Consider the following 23,197-nt stretch of genomic DNA (forward strand, 5'->3'; position numbering starts at 1 on the left):
ACTGACTGAGCCACCCAGGCACCCCTGGAGCTAGAGAGTATTATGCTAAGTGAAATAAGTCAGAGAAAAACGAATACCATATGATTTCATTCATATGTGGAATTTAAGAAACAAATGAAGGAAGAAAAAAGACAAATGTAAAAACAGACTCTTAACTATACAGAACAAACTGATGGTTACCAGAGGGGAGGTGGGTGGGTGGATGGGTGAAATAGGTGAAGGGAATTAAGAGTACACTTGCCGGGGCGCCTGGGTGGCACAGTGGTTAAAGCGTCTGCCTTCGGCTCAGGGCGTGATCCCGGCGTTCTGAGATCGAGCCCCACATCAGGCTCCTCCGCTATGAGCCTGCTTCTTCCCCTCCCACTCCCCCTGCTTGTGTTCCCTCTCTCGCTGGCTGTCTCTATCTCTGTCAAATAATAAATAAAATCTTAAAAAAAAAAAAGTACACTTGCCATGATGAGCACTTAGTAATATATGGAATTATTGAATCACAATATTCTACACCTAAAATTAAGATAACACTGTATGTTAACTACACAGGAATTAAAATTAAAAGAAGAAAGATAAGTAATGGAGAAAATAGAAAGGTTAAAAGACTGATCCAATATTACCAACACAGCTTGTTCGTGGCAGTCAGAACAGAGTTGTGCTTTTTTCCTGGACTCTATCAACAGGAGTATCACATAATACCAAATAATGGTAATACTAGCATGTGATCATTTGAATTCTGTAGTTATTATCTTTTACCAGAGTAGTAAAAATCCATAGATGAAAGCTTATTAAAAATAATGAGATACACAATAACCCATACCTCTAAGCATAAAATCAGGAGAGCATCTTTTTTGACATAGCATAGTTCTTAAAATTCCTCTGTAGCACCAATGTGATTAAAAGATCATTCTGAAACATTGCAGGGACATCCTATCAATTCACAAGTAATTGATGTTTCATAGCATTTATCCATGACTGTTTAGTCAAATGTGGAGGTCAGTCCAGAGTTAAGTGGCATTTAGTTCTTATTGTTAAATATCTGGAAATAACAAGAAAGCCTTGTTTCCTTTAAAAAATTATGTCTGTACTGGGGCGCCTGGGTGGCTCAGCCGTTAAGCGTCTGCCTTTGGCTCAAGTCATGATCCCAGCATTCTGGGATCACACGCCCGCATCGGGCTCCCTGCTCAGTGGGAAGCCTGCTTCTCCCTCTCCCACTCCCCCTGCTTGTGTTCCCTCTCTCGCTGCCTCTCTCTGTCAAATAAATAAATAAAATCTTTTCAAAAAAATTATGTCTATACTTTTTATATCGTCACAGATTCTTAAAATCATTGCCCCAGCTCAAACTGTTATGCTGACTTGTATGACCATCTCTGCTTTCTTTTGTAAAGAAAAGCTTCTAAATTCCTTGTTAAAAACGTCACATTTTTCAGGGTTGTTTTATATAACTGTAACCTTAGATTTGATAATCTCATCAGAACTATTTGTTTGATGAAGGTAAATTTAAGTGGGAAAAATTACATAGTAGTAGCAATCCTTGATTTGGCTTTTTAAAAAAAATCATGATTAAACCAATTAGAAGAACTAATACTGTATTTAGAAATATTTGTAGTTGAAGTAAAAGTCAGGAGATGATTTGCTGCTTGTTTTCACTGTTGAGATCTAGCTGGTAAAAATACTTGCTTCAGATGAAGTTACCACGTTCTGGATTTTTTGTTCTTGCTTGAGGCTGAAGGTCATACTCCTTCCTCTTCACTACTGTGTGTTGACTCTGCCACTGTGACTTGTTCATCTCCTTTAAGTGGTGTTATCTCGTGTTGTTTTTTAAGGGGCTTGCCTTCATAATCATAGCCAAACCAAAGTGGAGGATCACTAGGGTTATATTCCTGCTGCTGAACTATAGATGACATTCTCTTCGCTGCCTCCCTGCAATAACAGTGATTCACATTAGCCAGTTGCAGAAGTAGTTACTAGTACAGAATTTTCAAACTAGAGCAAATTTGTAGTTAAAGAACAGTCACAAGTCAAATGAATTTCTCAGTTCTTTGCAGTCCTGAGAGGTAGGGTAAGGGTAATTATGCAAATATTGAGGGTCCCAAAGCTTAAGTAGCTCAGTAGCTCTCTGATTCAGCCAGTGCAGAGATTAACAAGACTCCGTGATGGGTAAGGAAGCTATGCATGGCAATGGAGTGGGAACACTGAGGGCACTCTGTAGTGCCCTTGAGTGAGCCTTCTGCCTGGTATTTCCAGTTTCTTTGGTGAGGGAGTACCCTAACCAGCCAACCTGTGAAGTCCTACCATGCGGAAGCTCTTAACCCAGAGTCCACAGATCCCTATTGGATAGATGGATGAACTTCAGGGAGGTCCATGAATTCCCTGAAAATTCATGCAGTTTTGTACCTAATATACATTTTTCTGAGGAGAGGGTTTACGACTTTCATCAAACTCTCAAAGGTGTCAGTGACCAAAATGATTAAAAATACTATTACTGCCTTTCTTACGAAGAAGTAAGGAAGAAAGCAAAAAAAAGCATCTAAAAGTCATTCTGGACCCCAATTTTAAGATGGGGGTGGGGGGTTTCCACTCTCAAGCAATTCTTAGCAGCTTTAACGATTTAACTTAATTCTGACGCTACCTACCCAGAGATAGTGTCAGATTCCATAGGTTAAAGGCTCAGTCTCACTAGACTGCCCTCCACTTTAGATACCAATTGCATACAGGTTGTCACTCAGGCTTCTGACTGACCAGCTGTAGAGCAGAAGTTCCAACAATCCCCACCCCCACCCCCACCCCCGCCCTTCTTGGTTTCAATCAATTTGCTAGAGTTGTTCACAGAACTCAAGAGAAACATTTTGCTTACTGGATCACTGGTGTATTATAAAAGGGTATAACTCAGGCATAGCCAGATGGAAGAGATAAATAGGACAGGGTGTGGGGAAAGGGTGTGGAGTTTCCATGCCCTCTCAAGGTGCACCACTCCCCAAAATCTACGCACATTAACCAACCCCGGAAGCTGTCCAAACCCTGTCCCGTTAGGATTTTGTGAAGGCTTCATTATGTAGACATGTTTGATGAAATCATTGGCCATTTGGTGATTGGTTTAATCTCCACCCTCTCCCCTCCCTGGAAATCAGAGGGTGAGACTGAAAGTTCCATTCCTCTGTTCATGGTTGGTTTCCCTAGCTTCCATCCTAAGGTGCTTTCCAAAAGTCACCTCATTAACATAAACCCAGTTGTGGTGGAAAGGAGTTTGTTATAAATAACAAGACACCTATTTAATCTTTATGTCTCTAAACTGATTTCAGGAATGGGGGATGAGACCAAATGTGACAAAAGATGTCCTCATTGCTCTTATTGCCCAGGAAATTCCTAGGGTTTGGGGAGCCAAGAACCGTGAAGGAAGACCAAATATATATTGGTCATCTAAATGACCAAAATCTATTTCTCATAATATCACAATATCACAGCATGAGAAAAAAAAAAACAGTATATCTAACTTGAAAATGCCTTTTCAAGGGTAGAACAATGACATTTTTCTAGGAAGTTGGTTTGAATGTTGAGATCAGTACTTAAAAAAAAAAGTAACTGGCAACTTTTATAGGATCAGAAATGAGTAATGGTGTTTGCCCATGAAGGAGCTACTTTGCCCGCTATTACCATATATTACATTGAGTTATTAATTGCAAAGGTCTGGAAACAGTCATTGATAAAGAAGCTGGTATTACCACATGCTTTGAGTTAAATTTGTGCTCAATGGCTATATGAGTTCAGACAGCACAATGAAATTGGAAAAGGCTGAGATGCATCAGTTGTTTAAAATGCTATTTCATTTGAACCAAATTTTAGATGTATTAAAATAATTATAACCAAACTCAACAGGGAGACAACCATAGCATTGCTGATTCCATCTCTTACCACATTGCTTTTGGCATATATAATTGCACTCACATAAAACAAAAACAAAAACAAAACAAAAAAAACATGCAAGTTTAAAGAACAATATGAGTAAAAGCAAATTATACAAATTTCTAGTTCTGAGCCACCAATTCTATGGATGAAAACTTGACAAACAAGTGTCTTCTCTTTAGAGAAGTAGTTATTCTCAAATTTGAATGATAAGTTTATGGTCAAAGATGAAGTTTTGCATTCTGTTAATGTTTAAGTTTTTTTTAAGTGTGGTCCTACATTTGAAACTTTTTATATGATCTTTATATGTACTCTAAATAGGACATCATTATGCAGTAATAGTAGTGTTCTATCTTTAGCTTTCCATTTTCTTCTGAAGATTATTCTCCCTTTCCAATTCTATGGAGTTGAGATTGCCTTGTCTTTGAGGGTGTTTTGTTTTGCCTTGAGTACTTACTGCAACATAATACCAAATGTTGAGGGATTCTGAGGTATAAAATATTGGCACCATCAGTTTCAAATATAAAACACTACCCTAGACAACAGAGCTTCATTGTTACTTACCCTTCACCCCATGTCTGCCTATTTAAACTCGATCCATCTTTCAAAACTTCAAACCAATACAGTCTCTTTAAAGACCCAAAGCCAAGCCCTTCCTCCTCTGAGCTCTATAAGAAGTTGATCTTGGAGTTAATTACTTTCCAATACATAGCTTCATGGCGTTAATTTTTTATAATTTTAAACTTTATTATTTTCCTTTTGTTTAAGAAGGTAGTAAGTTGTTTAAGGGTGTATTCCATTTCTTTGTGTCTTCAGTGACAACCAAAACAAGACATTTTCAGCAGTTTACACCAACAAGGGAAGCCCTTTTTGCTTTCTTCTGCAGGTTTGTTTGAGGCATTTATAGGTTACTATTCCCACCTTCTTGCCGTCTGCATCCCAAACAGCAGAGCTCTGGACATGCACACTGTAGTTCAGTTGTTGGTCATGATTCAGTGTCACTGAAGATAAGACCAGTACAATTATAGGCAACAATGGTCTTAACCTTTAGGAAAAGGATGAGTTTGGGGAGTAAAAGATTTGTAAGTAATTGGCCAAAGTATATGTAACCTTTGGCCTCAGAAGAGCAACAGTTTTTGAGAGGTCTGGTAACTGGTAGGAGGATAAGTACACTTAATGCTGATTGGTAACATTTAAATAATGGGTCATATAGTTCCTCAGTCAGCTACAAGCCAGGGTAAATTAGATGATAATTAGGGCAAACAATGGGAGTTGGGGTAAATAACAAGAAAGTTGTGAATACTGAATCCTCAATACAGACAAGAAAAATAGGGAATGAATAGGGAAGAGCACTCATCAGATGCAATGCGATGGGACAGAATCAAAACGAGTTTCCTATTGAGCACAATCCATAGGGGAAGTACCCAATGGTATATGCTGTTAACTTAAGCAAAGAGCAATTTTATTTAAGATAAAAAATAAGTTTATTTGAGAATAACAGAGGAATTGCTATTCAGGACAAGCAAGCTATGGTAAACCATAGGCAAGTCCAAAAAAGAAGAAGGGAAGGTCAACTTTTATTATGTTTTAGGAGGAAATTGGGGAGGGTTGTTTTCAACAATAGTTTATTGGAGAAGAACAAGAGTTTGAGGTTATGGCAGTTTCTCATTGACTGCAAGTGGTAGTCAGTGCATTGTTGCTGGGGCAGAGAGGGATCTTCCTTCCTTTTCTGAAACGGAGGAGATAAAATTCCTCTGAAAAATGTCCTCCCTTGTTGAAATACAGTTGACCCTTGAACAAAACAAGGGTTAAGGGTACTGACCCCTTATTTCTTGGCTCTATGCCACCCTTACCTTAGCTCTTAGTGATAAGCACTGCTCTTTGTTCGACTCATGGTCACCTTCAGTGGAACTAAACATCCGAAGGTCCCCTGACCATTGGAGGTGATGCTTACAGACCAGAGATGAATGAAGGATCAGGTCTGAGACCCCTTCTTCCCTTCCCTTCTTCCCCCAGTTTCAAAAGCCAGGAGGTTAAGGCTTTGTATAGTTAGAGTGTTTCTAAGGAGTATCTTTAAGCGTGTAGGCTTTCACAGGAAGGGTAATGGGAAAAAAAACTGAAAATCTGAATCTGTCCTGGGGCAAATCTAGGATTATTAGAATTTGAATGCCAGTGTAGACTATTCCCTAATCCACTTCTCTCCACCTTTTAGAAAATCGTTAGCCCATGAACTAGCTGTCCTGACCACCTTACTTGGACCTTTGGCATCCATAATCTTAGGACTAACTGCTAAGACTCAGGACCTGGCCAAGAGAACAGACAAGCATGGTTACTGCCAGCAAATATCTCTGAGTTCTTTTTGACACATCCTGTTTTTCTGTGTGTGTTTGCACACATGTACTTTTGAAGAGTATCCAGGAACTTGAAAATGTAGAAACTGAATGTTCCTGCCAAAAAGAACACACACACTCTCTCTTTCTCTCTTTTAAAGTAGTTTGGTGTCCTGGTATGGTCAATATATGGGAGCTACGAAATACTGAAAAGAAAATGTATGGTTAGGAATTACTATGTGTTCTAAATTTCTTAGAGTACATGTGGAATCCTCTGAGTCCCTTTCACTCTGGCTTGACCTAAGTGACTGTAAGGTCCTTGGACCTTATAGGAGATGCTTTGGGAACCGAACCAGTGTGCTGCAGTGGTTAGTTGTCATTACTCATTTAAGTTGGTGAGACAGGTTTCTCTGGATCAATATAGAACATGATTTTCAAAGTGATATGGCACAAAGAGTTGTGAAGTATCACATTAAATGTTTAATAATAATGAGGTACTGAATTTTGTAAGTGATTTTTGGGTTTTCTAAATTAAAGGAGATTTAAGGTTATTCCTATAATAGCATTACTTGCCCGCACACACATTTCCTCCTAGTTTCTTGAGTAGGCAAGAAAGGGTGGGGGGTGTTGGAGCCAACACAAAGACTGCTGGTAATCAGCAGCCTATCAGATTTATGCATCAGCAAGTAAACTGGGCATACAGAACTCATGTCTCCCCTTATTGATCAAGTCCTTTGAATGTTAGAGCTTTCAAAAAGCTTGAAAATCAGTAATCTAAAGGCAAAAGAGCAACATAGTAATGATTAAGATAGGTACGAAGTATGGCTCTGCCTTTTATTTGTTTGACCTTGGGACTTATTTAAACTGCTTAAACCAGTTTCCTTATTCATTTTTATGGTAATGGGGGTATGTATGAGGATTAGATAAGATAGTAAACATCAAATAGGATTAACACAATACATAGCAAATAATAATTGTTAAGTAATATTATTTGTTCATATAATAACATTCAGTAGCTCCAGATCACAAAGGTCTTTCCCCAAAGATTTTTCCATGAGCTGGACAAAAGAACTCTGATGAGAGTTTTATTTCCTAGCAACAGACTTCTTGGGGTACCTGGCTAGTAATTCATGCTGCCAGCAACTGCTTACAGAAGGCCTTCAAGAAATCTCTGCACTGCTCTTTGGGGTTCTAAAGGCCACCAAGACTCTACTCATCTCTTTACAGTTGAAAGTTTTGGACTCTGGACACCAAAATGTCAGAAAGGGCCCTTTATTCTTTGCTAATTATAGACTTAATGTCTCTTTTACCTCTCTGTGGTTCAGACCCTCCTGGGTTGTAGACCATTGTTAGGGTCTTTTTCCCTCTCTCCCACTATGCCTTTCCTCCTCTCCATTGACTTTTGTGTTTTTCCCACAGAAGCCCATACTTTGAAAGGCTGGTTGTACACAATTCCTTCAAATCTAAACAATTAGATATTCTTGTCATGTTTATGATCATAGTTGCTACTTATTCCTCCTTGAATTAAAGGAACCTAGATTATGTCTCCACATGATGCTTCTGGAATGACTTCTTGTGATCTCTTTAGGCTCTGGGGTTGGTAGAATGACAGCATATCTCATGCTGAAAGCTCTCTTGCAAAAGATCTGTAGCCTATTTTCTCATTGACCAAAAGTTTGCTACTCCCCCGGTTTAACTGGACAGGCGTCTTTGATCTGCAAAGCTGGTACAATATTTTTAGAGTCCATTGAATATGGGGGAATTTTTACATAGAAGACTTTCCTCTGATAGCTATAATTGGACTTTAAGAGCCACATTATGCAATGTTTTTATGTTCAAATGGGATCAAACGTGTGGGAGTCCAACACTTTGTGATTCAAATCCATTTTCCTCTATCCCAACTACCAAATGTTCCGTTGCACCCAGACAAAACAGTCACTGCAGTTGAGGGAGCCACATTAGCCCTGGTAAGAGCAAACAACTCTGCTTTTTTGGAGTGAACATAGATAGGTAAGCAATTAGATATCATCATGAGCTTGAGTCTTCAAAGGCCCACCCAAGGATTTAAGTGGAGAAGGAATCTGCTTTATAGTCCTTAGAGCTGACTCCAAACAAACCTGACCCTGGTCAGGCCTTAACACTTCCCAAATCAAAGTTTTCAGTACCAGGTATTTTGGGAGCTCCTTGGCTAAAAAACTGTACCCCATCCTAGAAGCTGTAAGTCAAGACAAGTACTCGGAGCCTTACTAGTCCAAATGCTGATACTCTCCAAACCACTCTACGGTGGGGACTGCCCTTTTTTATTGCTAAACAAAGATAGAATCAGAGGACTATAGGCCTCTTTCCTACTGGGACTTGGCAGGGGTGGGCCTATGAGGAAGACTGATGTGATTTGGCCATTTTAGACAACGAAATAGACAAAAGCCAGTTAGTTCCCCTCTAAGCGTTCGGACCATGTCTCTGCTTCTTGCTTGTAGGAAGAGCCAGGCTTGGTGGTAGAAGACGAGAGAGACGTTGGCTGTCCTAGCTTAGGTAAAGGAATTTTTCATAGATCCAGCTAGTTAATGAGAATTTTGCATTGGGTTTGGGGGGCCAAGCCTAGCTAGTAGTCTTATTTTGCCTTATTTGGTTATCTTCGCCTATTTTTTACCTAGTGACCTTGAAGAAGAGTGAGCAGTCAAAGGCAGGATAAGGATATTACCAGATATTTTGGGTCGTCTTAACCAAATACCATTATTTATCACACCTTAATATCCGATACCATAATTAGGTTCACAGAGGCCCGTGCCAGACAGTCTCCATTCATTCTTACTTAAAATCCCACTTATGAGCAGTTAGTGATATTACCTCCCCAAAATAGTGATTGTCAAAATACAATCAGAAGATTAGAAGCCAAACTCCTTTGTGTAATATGTTATTCATGCATTGTCATCTTACCCAAAGTTGTCTGTTTAATGATATGACAAGGCTGGCAGGGACTCCCAGGACCTTATTTCATGGTATCCCTTTTCAATGAAGTTAATAGTATCTGTATCAGTCATCCCCAGACCTACTAAGTAGGGTTGAGTCTCTACTCCTCTTCAAAAATTTTCAGACCTGCTTCTTTTTTTTCTGACCCAGTTTCAGTGGGCTGCCCTCCCCCAAGCAGGCCTGGGCCCAGTGAGAGTGACTATTTTACAAGTAATAATTTTTGTGTGTGATTTTTTTTTTTAATTTCATTTTAACACATACAGCCCTGGATCAGAAACCATTTCTTCCTCAGGCTTCAAGTGAGCAGATCTCATAGTTCAGTTTATGCCAGGACTGCTTACTTAAGAAAGTTCCTCCATGAAATATATGTGCTTAGAACACATTATACTTTGACAATATTAATTCTTAGTATTCTGTTTTCTAGCCTGCAGAAGAGAACCAGACCTTCAGGGATTGGTCAAGAATTCTCATTTTGAACACTCCACAGGTTACTTCATCAGGTCAGTTAAAACTTGCACATTTTTACTCTCCATCAATAGGAAAAAAACTAAACAATGAAGCAAATAACTGCTTTATATTTAAAAACTCATAGGGTAGACACCTGAGACCTTCTACTTGTATAGATTGCTTATTTACCCAACTTTTGCTATAGTGGAAATATTTTGCCAGTTGCAGGAATGAGCATGGTCCTGATGCGGTCAAGCCAGAATACTTTACCCTCAGCTCTAGCTCTTACAGGAAATCCCTAAATGAGTAACAACTATCAAGCAAATAGCTTTGAGAGGGATGGGGCTTAGGGTAACCATTAGTAATTTATACTCAATTGTTAACTGGTTTAATCTAATTATTTTTAGCACCTAGGGGAGATTAACTGAATGGAAATATTTTGAGAGATGAGTAGAGGAAGAGGTGATGATAGTTCTACAAGGAGTAGAGTGAAGACTTTGAACACCTGCATGGTCAAGGAAAGGGAAGTGCTTGGAATAGAAGGGCTACTGGGAAATGGATAGAAAACCACAAAGACCATTTTAGAAGAGTGCTTCATAACGTTCAGCTCAAAATGTTGCCTATTAGGCAAAAAATAGAATGAAACTTCATAACTCTGAGAGCCACTCTGTAGTACAAATGTCATAGTCACGTATTCTGCTTTCTCAGAAAGTAGTTCTCAAAGCTTTTCATATTCAGGTTCATACTCACTTAGAAATACATCTGCAGTATTGCATCTTAAGGATTCGAAGTTGTTTGCAGCCTCTCTGAAGGTCCTCCAGCATTTGGTCAGTAAGCAGGATACACCCAGAAATATCCAAAATGTGCAAGTAATGGCATTTTGCCGATAACATCTCCATCGCTGAGTCCGTAATCTGAACACACAGCCAAAGTTAAGTACTGATTATTCCAATGAACTCCATCCCAGGGAAGAATAGTGTACTAATCAATTTGGGCTGCTGTAACAAAATGCCATAGACTGGATAGTTTAAACAGTAGACATTTGTTTCTCACAGTCCTAGAAGCTGAGAAGTCCAAGATTAGGTTACCCACAGACTGAAAGTCTGGTGAGGACCCTCTTCCAAGTTTGCAGATGGCTACTTTCTTGCTGTATCTTCACAGAGCAGAGAGAGAGCTCTAGTTTCTTCCTGTTCTTATAAGGACAGTAATTCCATCATGGTGGCTCTGCACTCATGACCTCAATCTAAACCTCATTACCTCCCAAAGCCTTACCTCCTAATACTATCACATTGAGAATGAGGGTTTCAACATATGAATGGGTGGGGGGGCAAAAACTCAGTCTGTAACAACCGGTATCAGAACTCTTGCCAGCTTGTCATGTGATGGGCCTGTAACTCACGTTAGTGATTTAACTGTTTCCAGAACAGTAAAATTATGTTTCAGGTGGCACCAATAGACTTTGTGATCTTGCTGTTATTTTCATTTTAGAGTTCTCTGTTTTGGATTGGTAACTTCATCGAAATTTCCTTAATACTTACAAGTAATACTTGTCACACTAATGTGAACAATTTATGAAATGCTGCCATAATAGGATTTGGCTTTAAACTTGAATCCACTCTAAGGCTTCATCAATTTAGAAACATAGGTATAATAATATAACATGTTACAAAAACTATAAAAAATATATATCCTCTGAAGTTAACCTGCAGACAAGGTCGGATTGCTCTGTGAAGGAATCTGGACATCTCTGATGGTTTGTGTGTAGAGTAACATGGTTCGGGAAAGGGACAAGGCAAGACAGATGTTTGTAGGCAGGGGAAGAGAGAGCAGAAGCCACAGAGACTACATGAATCTTACTCAGAAATTCTGCTGAGAGTTCCAGCATCTTGAGAGTTTGCCCAGATGTTCTGCAGAGATAATTCAACTGTACTTCTTAGATTATTTTACTTACTCAGGGTCTAGCTTTTGAATTCATAGCTGAACTGCGACTTGCTGTAGAATCAACAAGATGACATTCCTCAAAGGAATTTTTTTCCAACTGGATTTAATTTCTCATTTTAAATGTTTGAACACTCTAAAAAACATGCCATGAGGCTTGGCTCTTGTTTTTAATATAAAGTTGAGGGAAGTATGCAGAAAACCCTTCAGTTTGAAATGTATACTTTCTGTGTTTGGAAAAATAGATTTTGTCATTGTCTAAGCATGGCCTGTTTTCAGAACATGCATAGGACCAAGGTTTAACATTGCGCCTGATTCTCACAAAAATGCCTTCAGACATTGCTACCATACTATATTGTCTCCGAGGATCTGATGTCATTGAAAAGAAATAGAAAAAAGCCCTCAGAATTGTAGAGAAAAAGAAAGATAGTGAGAGGATGGAAAAGACTAGGACAGGTAGAGTTCAGAGAGCTAGGTTTTATTGATTCTGAAGGAGTAAAAAAGTAGTCCTACATTTCCCACAGATCAGAAGCTCAAGATGTTCAGTGACTGAACTGACGTTGTTGGGACTTAACGGGGCCGGGAACTCGAGGTGGAGGTGACTGGCTAAATTTTTAACTCCCAGATACAAGATCCTAACAGTCCTACTGAGCAGAGATTGTTATTCCCATTTTAGTGCTGGGTAAGGTGGGGTCACGGTACTCCTTACGACTTAGAGGTGGGCTGGTTGCAAGGAAGAGCTGGCCTTCCAGGAGGTGGATAAGGTGACCATTCAAGATTGATTCGTGGCCTTTTGAGAAACCTAGCCTAGGATGATGAGCCAGACACTGACGTGTTTCATGGCTCATCAAAACCCACTTAGGTGGAAATGTCACACTGTGTGTCAACTATACTGGAAGTTAAAGTAAAATCAGATTTAATTTAAAAAAGCAATGTAGGGGCGTCTGGGTGGCTCAGTCCACTAAGGGGCTGCCTTTGGCTCAGGTCATGATCTCAGCATCCTGGGATCGAGCCCCACATCGGGCTTCCTGCTCAGCAGGGAGCCTGCTTCTCTCTTTCCCTCTGCCTGCTGTTCTGCCTCCTTGTGCTCTCTCTCTCTGTCAAATAAATAAATAAATAAATAAATAAATAAATAAATAAATAAATATTTAAAAAGCAATGTAGGTGGAATATATTAAACTGGACCCATAGCCTTATGATTTCTCAGTGAGGAGTATTCCATTGGAATTATGTTACCACATCTTCTGAATCAGAATACTTACTTGACCCACAAAGATAGTAAAGTTAAGCCCTTCTTCTCTCTTACACTGAGGTTCTGGAATAATCTACTCCCCTTCCCTTTTTTCACCCTAGATCTTTGATATAGGTTTATTCGTTTTATAATATCTTGTTTCTAACATCCTCCTTAGTTTCTAGGCACAAGACAGTATCCACCTCACAGTTTATAGCAGGAGCGTCTCCTTACCAAAAGGAAACAAAACAAAACAAAACAAAAAACCCAAAATCAAACAAACAAAAAATCCTCTGCCCCAATTCCTAGTCTCACTGGAGTCTTTACTTCTCTCATTCTCCTACTTTTCCCCCTAATTAGTAGAGCCACTAAAAAGCCCATTTCCCATCTGTGCCTGCTTTATGGCCAGGGTCATTCCCAAGGAGCCATGTGTTGTCCATGTGTCTATGTGTCTGTGCACAAATGAAAACAAGAACTCTGCAGAGGGTCCATGGTCAGTGCTGCTAAGTGTGCTTAGTTCCTTGACCCACTTCTAGAACCAGATGATGCTGACTAGAAAGACATTTGGTTTCTCTAGTTCTTTTTTTTTTTTTTTAAGATTTTATTTATTTATTTGACAGAGAGAGAATGAGAGAAGAGAGAGAGCACAAGCAGGGGGAAAGGCAGGCAGAGGGAGAAGAAAGCTCCCCGCTGAGCAGGGAGACCGATGTGGGCTCGATCCCAGGACCCTAAGATCATGACCTAAGCTGAAGGCAGACGCTCAACCGACTGAGCCATCCAGGTGCCCTGGTTTTTCTAGTTCTAAACAAGTACATTATTAAACAAAAATTTTGCTCTGAACTTTCTAGATTAATTTTGTCATGATTTACCACATCTTTTCCCCCACTGCCTCCTCTTCCTTACTACAGCACAAATACCTATGGAGGAATTAGGAGGTTCTAGCTTCACTCTCTTAATCCACTCACCGCACCAAACTAAATGGCTGAGAAGCTGAATTTTTGACTAGCTGGAATGTAGGGCATCTTGAAAGTTTCATGCTTTACTAATAAGAAGCCCATTAGTGTGCACAATGGAAGACAACACGATTGTTCTTGGTCTTGTAATTTCTGAGGATTTTTTTTAAAGATTTTTTTTATTTTCTTCCCTCTGCATATTTTTCTTCCTCCAAGTTTTTTCTCTTAATCTGTTTCAGTCTCTATCTTCCACTTCAGACGCTTTTCTGTTATGTCTGGTAATCCTTGACTGTCAGCCATTTATCAATAGCAAAAGGGCTAAACACTGATTAGAATGTCTGAGTGCATGACGTGGGTGTTCTCTACCTAAAGCTTCAATGGTTAGATGGATGATTAGTTGATAAACCCCCAAATGTCAATATTTTTCTGTCTTTCATCCTGTGCTAGTCAGAGTCTCCAGAAAAGAAGCTTTCAGTCTCCTGCCTGGAGGGAAAAATCTGGCAGCCACATTCTGGATGCTGTGTTGGAAGAGTGCTTGAGTGTCTCTACATTCAGCATTCAGTCACTTAATTCCTGTTTTCACCTTTGTACTCAAACTCTCAGTTATACATAGTATCTCCTAGCCCAGCAACCCTCTGTTTTTTAGGGTTTTGGGTTTTTTTTTTAAGATTTATTCATTCATTTGAGAGAGAGAGAGAGAGAGAGCGAGCACGCGTGCATGGGTACATGCATGAGTGGGGGGAGGAGCAGAGGGAGAGAATCCTCAAGAGACTCCCCACTGAGCTCTGAGCCAGATACCTCCACCCATGAGATCATGACCTGAGCCAAAACCAAGACTTGGATACTTAATCAACTGAGCCACCCAGGGTCCCCCCCAGCAACCTTCTGTTTTTACTATCTGTAGAACAAATAGTAGAGCAATTTTGCCGCTCCCCTCCGCAAGGACATTTGGCAATATCTGGAGACATTTTTCATTGTCATGTTAAGGGGGTGTAGGGGACCAGGTGCTATGGACACATACTGGGGAGAGGGCAAGGATGCTGTTAAACATTCTACAGAGCACAGAATAAACCCCCAGTACAAAGAATTATCTCATCCAAAGTATCAATAATGCCAGGGTTGAGAAATCTGGGATATCTAGGGGCGCCTGGGTGAATCAGTCGTTAAGTATCTGCCTTCAGCTTGGGTCCTGATCCCGGGGTTCTGGGATCGGGTCCCACATCGGGCTCCTTGCTTAGCGGGGAATCTGCTTCTCCCTCTCCCTCTGCTGCTCCCCCTGCTTCTGCGCTCTCTCTGTCAAATAAATAAGATCTTTAAAAAAAAATCTGGGAAATCTAGGAAATAAATATCTAACCTTTTGGTGAAGGTAGGGAAGGGCAGGTGCCCAGGGGTGTGAAGTTGTGGGGGGGAGGAATCTAGGTATCTGTCTATATTTCTCAAGAACTTTTAACCCAGTCTTCCTCATTTTAGCCACCCTCTTAACCCAGTTCCAGGGGTAAACAGTGCTACCAAATTTGAAGATCATGGTATAAATCAGTTTTCCCCCCAGCTTTCTCTACTGTTGGCTTAGGATTCAAAGCTGTCTCTAGTCTGCTGAATTATTCAATCTATTTTCAGACTTCCAAAGTTTTCTAGCTCTTGTCTTCTCTCCTGTTTTCCCTATCAACATGGGCTCTCGGCCTTCTTCTGCAGTTCTGTAGGTTTTCAAGAGGGAATATACACAAATTATATATATATATTCAGTCTGCCATATTAATCCAGAATCAGAGATCTCTATTTCTTGACATGGAGATATGTCCATAGTGTATTAAGAGAAAAGAAAGTAGGCTATAACGTATTTTGGAAAGTGTGATTCTATTCTTTAAAAAAAGGACAAAACATAAATATTCTATAATGATTTCTAATCTCTGTGTACATAGAAAAATATTCTAGAAGATTTAATATAAAATGCCAACAACAGTTATGTCTGGATGGTAGTATGACAACAGATTTTTGCTTTCTTCTTTTTGTTTTTATATGTAGTCCAAAGATTTTACAATAAGTACATATTTCTTTTATAAAAACAGATGTTGGAAAAATTATCAAACACTGGAAATAAGAAAAGGTGATTATATATCTTTTCAGTGTCATACTGAAACATTGCTTAACAGGCCCACGAGAGGAATTTTCAGTAAGGAATTATGCCATACTAATTACCATCGACTAAGGCCCAAACTCAGTGAAGTTACATGTTGTAGCTTGTTATATTTTTGTCCAGGAGAATTGTAAATTATTTCTATCTGGTAGGAACTTTAACTCCAAGGTTATGGGCTTAGTACCTTAGAGGACATTAACTAATTTTGGATCCAACCCAACAATCATATTCCAACATTCTTTTTCTTTCATTCCTATAAATACTGTTTGAGCAAATGCTCCATGAACTGGTTTTACCATTTTGCTGGTTCTCTCCTTAATGAATTAAATAAACCTTAGACACATTTTCATATTTGAACGAGAATTGTTTTTAACTTTTTGAAAATTCTGCTTTGAAACAAATGAAATCATAAAGCTATTTCCAATTTGGGGAAAGAAAAAAAATGTAACGAATACCTCAGACATAACAAAGAAAATGCGTTCTGTGATGCATCTGACCCCAACTGCTACCCTTTGTCCATGCTTCTGCTGGACACGTCTGAACTCTGACTCGTGCACGTACCTGAGGACAACCAGCAACGCTGAGAGATGTGAGGTGAATGCAGTAAATGGCCAGTGCTTTAACAATCTCATCTGTCAGCTGGGGGCAGTAAGAGACATCCAAGTGTTCTAAGATCAGTGAGCCTTTGCAGAATGCCTGCAAGAAATTCCAAAGTCAGAGGGTTTCTTTTTTTTCTCTTTTTTTCTCTTAGCCTTTATTCAAATGTCATGTGCATCTGGAGCTACCTTACCCATAGCAGTTTACTTAGTATGCAGTTCAGTCCCTGAAATAGAGATGTGTTACATCTTGCTGGGGGGGGGGGAGTGGGGGGGGGGGGACGATTACATCCAAATTTTTTTTAAAACAAAAGACATTCACATACCAGCTTAACAGCTTAGTAATATTCAAATTCCTGTTAACAGAATTTGGTTTTCCTGGATTTAGTGCTAATGAGATTTTACCCAGGTAGTTAGTAATTATTAGACTTATATTCAGCCACATGACTGGAGGAAAAGGAATCTGGAGGAGAGAATTAGATGGGAGACACTCTGGGGTTGATGGTGTTAATGTAACAGAAAGACCACGGTCTTTGGAATCAGGTAGACCTGAGTTTTAATTTCATTTCCACCACTGATTAGCTCTGAAACCTTAGCAAGTCACTCATTTTTCTGAGCCTCAGTTTCTTCTTTTTTAAATCAGGGAAAGTAGTATCTACCCTCTAGCATTGTTCTGAAATACCAAAATGTTCATCTGAAATTTTTAGGGCCATCAAAGGCCTGAAAATCATTGGAAATTCTTCCCTTTACCTTAGTAGTTCTTAATTTTCATTCCCACTTTTCAGTTAAAAAACAAGAACTGACAGGGCGCCTGGGTGGCTCAGTTGTTAAGCGTCTGCCTTCGGCTCAGGGCGTGATCCCACGGTCCTGGGATCGAGCCCCACATCGGGCTCCTCCGCTGGGAGCCTGCTTCTCCCTCTCCCACTCCCCCGCTTGTGTTCCCTCTCTTGCTGGCTGTCTCTCTGTCATATAAATAAATAAAATCTTTAAAAAAAAATACAAGAACTGTGTGAAAAAAATCCGTGAGGAAATAACATTCAAGAGTTTACAACCCAGCAATTATACAAAAACAAAATGATCCACAAAAGTACACCAAATACTAGTTGTAAAAATATCCTAAGTCAAGATGAGTAGGAATTGGAAACCATGACCAATTCAAAATATACTAATACTGTACTTATAAAAGTCCCTCCCCCAAATTATAAAAATTAGAAATTATCAACATGTGCTCACTCTAGAGGTTTTGCCTCATTGAGAAGCAGCTCCGATTCTTAGGATACTAAATTAGAGACCTCAGTAAATGATAGTTTACAATTAATTTTAGTTATAAATACAACTAGTGAGTTCAGAACTGAGGGAAGGGCCTGGTCTGTTGGAACCCTTGATGGCCATCCAGATGACTCCAGAGGTAAGAACACCAGTGGGATTCCCTCCCACTGAATATGCTAATTTCCCATCATTTTTAGCCCGAAGGAAGACTGGAAAGAACTAGTCAGCCCACTATTTTCTTTAGCAAGTTAGTAAAAGAGCGAAAATTTCCAAGAGAGGCGGTTTAGCATAGGAGGCAAAAGATAGTACTAAAAGATATTGGTGATTTAACCCTCAATCACTATCTTTTCCTGACCACAGTAATCAACAGTGATTCCTCTTTCCTCTGACCTCATGTGGAACTTGTCTTTTTCAATTGATTCAGCAGTTACAGTACTTGACTTATTCCTGTATTGTGGCTAACTAACTACTAACTGACTTGACTTATTCCTATATTGTGTCTTATCTAGCAACTAAGCGGTGTCAAAAATTGGGAGGGGCAGCTTGTCAGGAGATAGTGAGGTCCCTGTCATTGGGGATAATCAAATATAGAGTGCACACCCAGTGGTGGTGCAGAGGAGAATCTGGCTTTGAAGGATTGGAATTATTGGTCTTGAATGTCAGCTTGGAAATTCAACAAGTTTTTCAGTGCAAATGCAGGAAGTCTCTCAGAGGTATCATATGGAACTCTACTAGCTTTTTTTATTTGTTTCAGAGGTAGAATTTAGTGATTCATCAGTTGCCTATAACACCCAGCGCTCATTACATCAAGTGCCCTCCTTAATACCCATCATCCAAGTATCCCTTCCTCCCTCCTATCTCCCCTCCAGCAATCCTCAGTTTGTTTCCCAGAGTTCAGTGTCTCTTATGGTTTGCCTCCCTTTCAATTTTCATCTTATTTTTTTTTTAAGATTTTATTTATTTATTCGACAGAGATAGAGACAGCCAGCGAGAGAGGGAACACAAGCAGGGGGAGTGGGAGAGGAAGCAGCAGGCTCACAGCAGAGAAGCCTGATGTGGGGCTCGATCCCATAATGCCAGGATCACGCCCTGAGCTGAAGGCAGACGCTTAACCACTGTGCCACCCAGGCGCCCCACAATTTTCATCTTATTTTATTTTTCCTTTCCTTCCCCTATGTTCATCTGTTTTGTTTCTTAAATTCCACATATGAGTGAAATCATATCATATTTGTCTTTCTCTGAGTGACTTATTTCACTTAATATAATACCCTCTAGTTCCATCCACATCGTCGCAAATGTCAAGATTTCTTTTTTTTTTTTGATGACTGAGTAGTATTTCGTGGTGTGTGTGTGTGTGTGTGTGTGTGTGTGTGTACACACACCACATCTTCTTTATCCATTCATCAGTTGATGGACATCTGGGCTCCTTCCATAGTTTGGCTGTTGTGGACGTTGCTGCTATAAACATGGGGGTGCATGTGCCCCTTCAAATCACTATGTTTGTATCCTTTGAATAAATACCTAGTAGTGCAATTGCTGGGTCATAGAGTAGTTCTATTATTAACTTCTTGAGGAACCTCCATACTGTTTTCCAGAGTGGCTGCACCAGCTTGCATTCCCACCAACAGTGTGAGAGGGTTCCCCTTTCTCCACATCCTTGCCAACATCTGTTGTTTCCTGAATTGTTAATTTTTCTGCTAGCTTTTTATACCCCCTTCACAAGCATCATATTTATAATTCGATAGGTTCTCTCTATATATTAGTTGGTTGGTCCATCCTTTGTAAGTGTCTTGAAGAATACAAAGAATTTGTTTTTTTTGAAGAATTCTGTTTTAATAATATAGGAATTTTTATGTCACAAGGAGTAGGATAACATTGTTTTCTACTTAGAGAATGGACAGAGTCCAGGGAACCAGAGAAAATTTAAAGCAAGAAGGAATATTTAAACTAAGAATAATTTATTAAAAGATGAAGTGAGCTTTAAAGGCAGATTCAAGGCGCTTAGTGTCTGAAAACCCTTCCAGTTACATGTTACATCTGTCAGTGTTTTGGACTGCTTGAATCAGTTCTGCTTTAAGCCTTTTTAAAACCTCTAATATTCTTTGAAGTTAAACTTTCTCAGAGGTTTTAAAATTAAAGAATAACTTATAAAAATGTATCAGAAGGTCTATGATACATTCATGGTAGCATTCTCATCCATGGAAAATCTGAGGCAGAACGATTGGTCTCAGACTTTTTGCTTGGCATAAGTCAGTGCAGATCCGAGAAGTCAGTCAGAACTTCTCTTTTCTTTATAATTCATATTTTCCTTCAGAGACATGTAAGTCTTAAGTAACTTAAGTCTGCAGGCATGTTTCAACATAATCACTCATCATGAAATTCCATTTCTCCCCTACAGATAAGATTATTTTATGCCTTTCTGACTCCAGTGATGCAGATTCTTACATATATGAGTGCTGTTGATTTTCTTGTCTTGGAAAATGTCAGACTAAGCTTCTTCCAAGACAAAATCTTTTGTAGTGAAGATGGGGAGAAAACACAAGCATTATCAAGTTTGGATCCCAACCCGCACATCAACCAGTTTTGCTGTGGTTAACAGTTTTGAAGTAAACTTCAAATGTCTTAGCGAGTTAAATCATTTCTTTTCTGTATCTCCTGAGCTGAGTCACAGTGTGGGAAGGCTGAATGACCACATTCCTAAACTGGGTATGTAGAGGAGACCGAGTCTCACTGACATTTACTGACTGTCACAACAACGTGCTTCTGCCAAAATCCTGATTTGAGCCCCCTCAACAGGTGGCAGCTCTCGGCCTCAAAAAAGTCCCCCTCATGGTGCATGCCCATCTTTTGACTATTTACCTCATTAGGTTCCGGTTCATTCTACTAAGTTTTGTGGGCTTTTTTTTTTTTTTCCTATTGATAATCTTGGGGAAATCTTGTGCCGTCGAGAACCATTTTCTGTAATGAAGACTATTTTTGGCTGCATCAAAGGCTACAATACAACTTCCACAATCTTAAGTTATCAACTGGGTTCAGAACTACAGTTTCTTGGGTATCATATATCACCTTGCACCAGGCATCAGAGCAGGTGGGTGGCAGTGGCCTGGGCACACTGAGCTGGGAAATCTGGGCATCGCCACCAAAACTGAACTCTGTAGAACCTCACCTGTTAGTGAGATGCCTCTCCCGTTTCCACCCTCCCTACCAGGGAAACCAGGCTGAGTAAGGCTTGGCTAAGGCATACTTCTTTTAAATATGGAGGGAATTCATAAACGAAGAAGGCCAAAGCCCCAAACAGGCATTTCCAAAGAAACTTTCATGATGCAATTTTTTACCTAATTACATGGTGATTTGGGAGATAAGCTTTAGTTTCAAGCCAGCTCAAATGTGGCTTACTCCACAAACTTTTCCCCAGTTCCTTCCTCTGGAGGAAATGCCTCTTGCATTTAATTTGTCTTTCTCACTTTCCACTTGCATTATAGCTATTTATATAATTGTTTTATCTTTTGCATTGACTATAGCTTTTTGAGGGCAGAATGTCTGATTTATTTCTGTGGCCTCAACATCTAGGTGCAAAAGAAGTTCAAGATGAGACAATGTCCAAAGGGAATGGAAAATGCCTCTTAGCATAGGAGTGAGGAAAATGAGCTCCGATAGACTGCTCTCAGGATGCTAAGTCCAGTCCTTCCCCACACCCTGTTTAATAACTGCAGTTATGAAGATGGTTAAGAGCACAGAGTCTGGGGCCCACCAGCCTGAGTTCATCTCCTGCCATTTAGAAGTTCTGTGTCTCTGGATAAATTACCCAACCTCCCAATTCCTCAATGATCTCATTTGCAACAGGGGAATAACATGGTACCTTAATATGACGCCTACTTCAGAGAGTTGTTGGGAGGATTAAGTGAGTTAATATGAATAAAGCAACCGAAGAGTAGTTGGCACGTAGCAAGCAGTCAGTAAGTAGTAACTAGTACTATTATTTGTATTCTAATTCTCTTGTACTCTTTTGCTCTATGGTATGATTGCCAAATTTTTTAAATCACACACATCATAGTAAAAATATTTAAAGCATATACTTTTGATAAATGTATATTAATATACTTATAAATTACATAGGCATACACCATTGAAATATATATTATCATATTTAAAAACAAATATATTTTATCTTATAAATGTATAGTATATGGATCTTATAAATGACATATCATATCATTAAAATAAAATAAGACAAAAATAAATCTAAATAGAAGTTCTAATATTTTCTTGTCACACTGAAATAGATTGTCTTATTCATTTGCCAAAGTAAATGTTTTCTCTGGAGACACCTTCTCAGAGGTACACCTTTGGTTGTCAGTAGACCTTGATGACTTACTAGCTGCATAGACCCTGGGTATTTAGTAAAAACAAGGGAATTATTTTTAAAATGTAAAATGTGACAAGTACATAAAGAGAGGTCAAATGTGGGGAGATTAAAGGACAGAAAGGGTAAGCAATCACAGAGAATGTATATTGGAAAGAAGACCTGGAAAAGAACAAAACAAAACGTCTTTGAATTAGAATTTGTATTTAGAGTTTGTGGGGAAAAAATTCCAGACCAGTTTCAGGTTTTAGACTCTATCTCCAGAATAAAAATAAGCCAGGACCGGACTAACTGAAGGTCAATCAGGTATTTCTCTTGTGGCCTGTAGGAGAACCTACACTTTCGCCATTTTTCTAAGATAAGTAAAGTAAAATGGGCGCCCAGTGGCACTCCTCCAGGGGCTTCTCTGGGACAAGAAGGGCATAGAAAAATTACTTAAACTATAATAATCAGCCTGAAAGAGTTGATAGGTTCCTTTTGCACAGCCAGCCACTCCACTTGTTCTCTTTCTCATTCTTTCCCAAGAAAATGACAACTCGGAACTTTTACTCCAAGAACAAAATCATGCCATCCTCCTGTGAACTCTTCCATTTAAAGATCTCTAGGAAATAATGAGTTCATGAGCCATCAGTGCTGCTTTGATCTCCCATTTGGGGGCATAATGGAATAAGAGATGATGTAATCAAGGGATGTTACTGGTTTAGTAGAAAACTTAGAGGGCTTGAAGTTGTGCTGTGACCTTGAGAAAGTTACTCAACCTCGAGTTTCTTCACCTATAAGAGAATGAAAATAACTATTAACCTATCACACAGGCTTATTGGAAGATGGAAAGAAATTGTGTGCTCCAAAAGCACTTGACAGATGTAACACTGTTGACAAATGCTGGCTTTTGTCTCTCAGCAGTGGAACCAGAGAGGTCCTGGAACAATCTTGTCTGCCATTTAAGACCTGAGAACACAACCTCACCTCTTCCACATGTTGAAGGCTTTGGAATGAGGAAATATCATGTGCAAAATTAACTGGAAGTTAATAGAAAGGGTAATTAGAAGTCGTAACATGGGAATCATAACTC

At 39.4% G+C, this 23,197-nt stretch overlaps 2 protein-coding genes across 2 annotated transcripts in view; one reads left to right on the plus strand and one right to left on the minus strand.

Moving 5' to 3' along the window:
* Nucleotides 1-23,197, plus strand: part of FAM185A (family with sequence similarity 185 member A) — a 90,768-nt gene that overhangs the window by 61,191 nt on the left and 6,380 nt on the right. Inside the window, exon 8 of the mRNA XM_087861156.1 lies at nt 9,619-9,694. Within this exon, the coding sequence (XP_087717282.1) occupies nt 9,619-9,694 (76 nt within the window). The remainder of the gene's footprint in view (nt 1-9,618; nt 9,695-23,197) is intronic.
* FBXL13 (F-box and leucine rich repeat protein 13) overlaps nt 1,725-23,197 on the minus strand; it is a 209,149-nt gene continuing 187,676 nt past the window's right edge. The window contains exons 19-21 of the mRNA XM_045792187.2: nt 16,459-16,593; nt 10,392-10,555; nt 1,725-1,914 (exon numbers count right to left, since the gene is read on the minus strand). Of these exons, the coding sequence (XP_045648143.1) occupies nt 1,725-1,914; nt 10,392-10,555; nt 16,459-16,593 (489 nt within the window). The remainder of the gene's footprint in view (nt 1,915-10,391; nt 10,556-16,458; nt 16,594-23,197) is intronic.

Source organism: Ursus americanus, chromosome 3 (genome assembly GCF_024610735.1).
Source record: "Ursus americanus isolate L20-20 chromosome 3, mUrsAme1.1.p, whole genome shotgun sequence".
Taxonomy (NCBI): Eukaryota; Metazoa; Chordata; class Mammalia; order Carnivora; family Ursidae; genus Ursus; species Ursus americanus.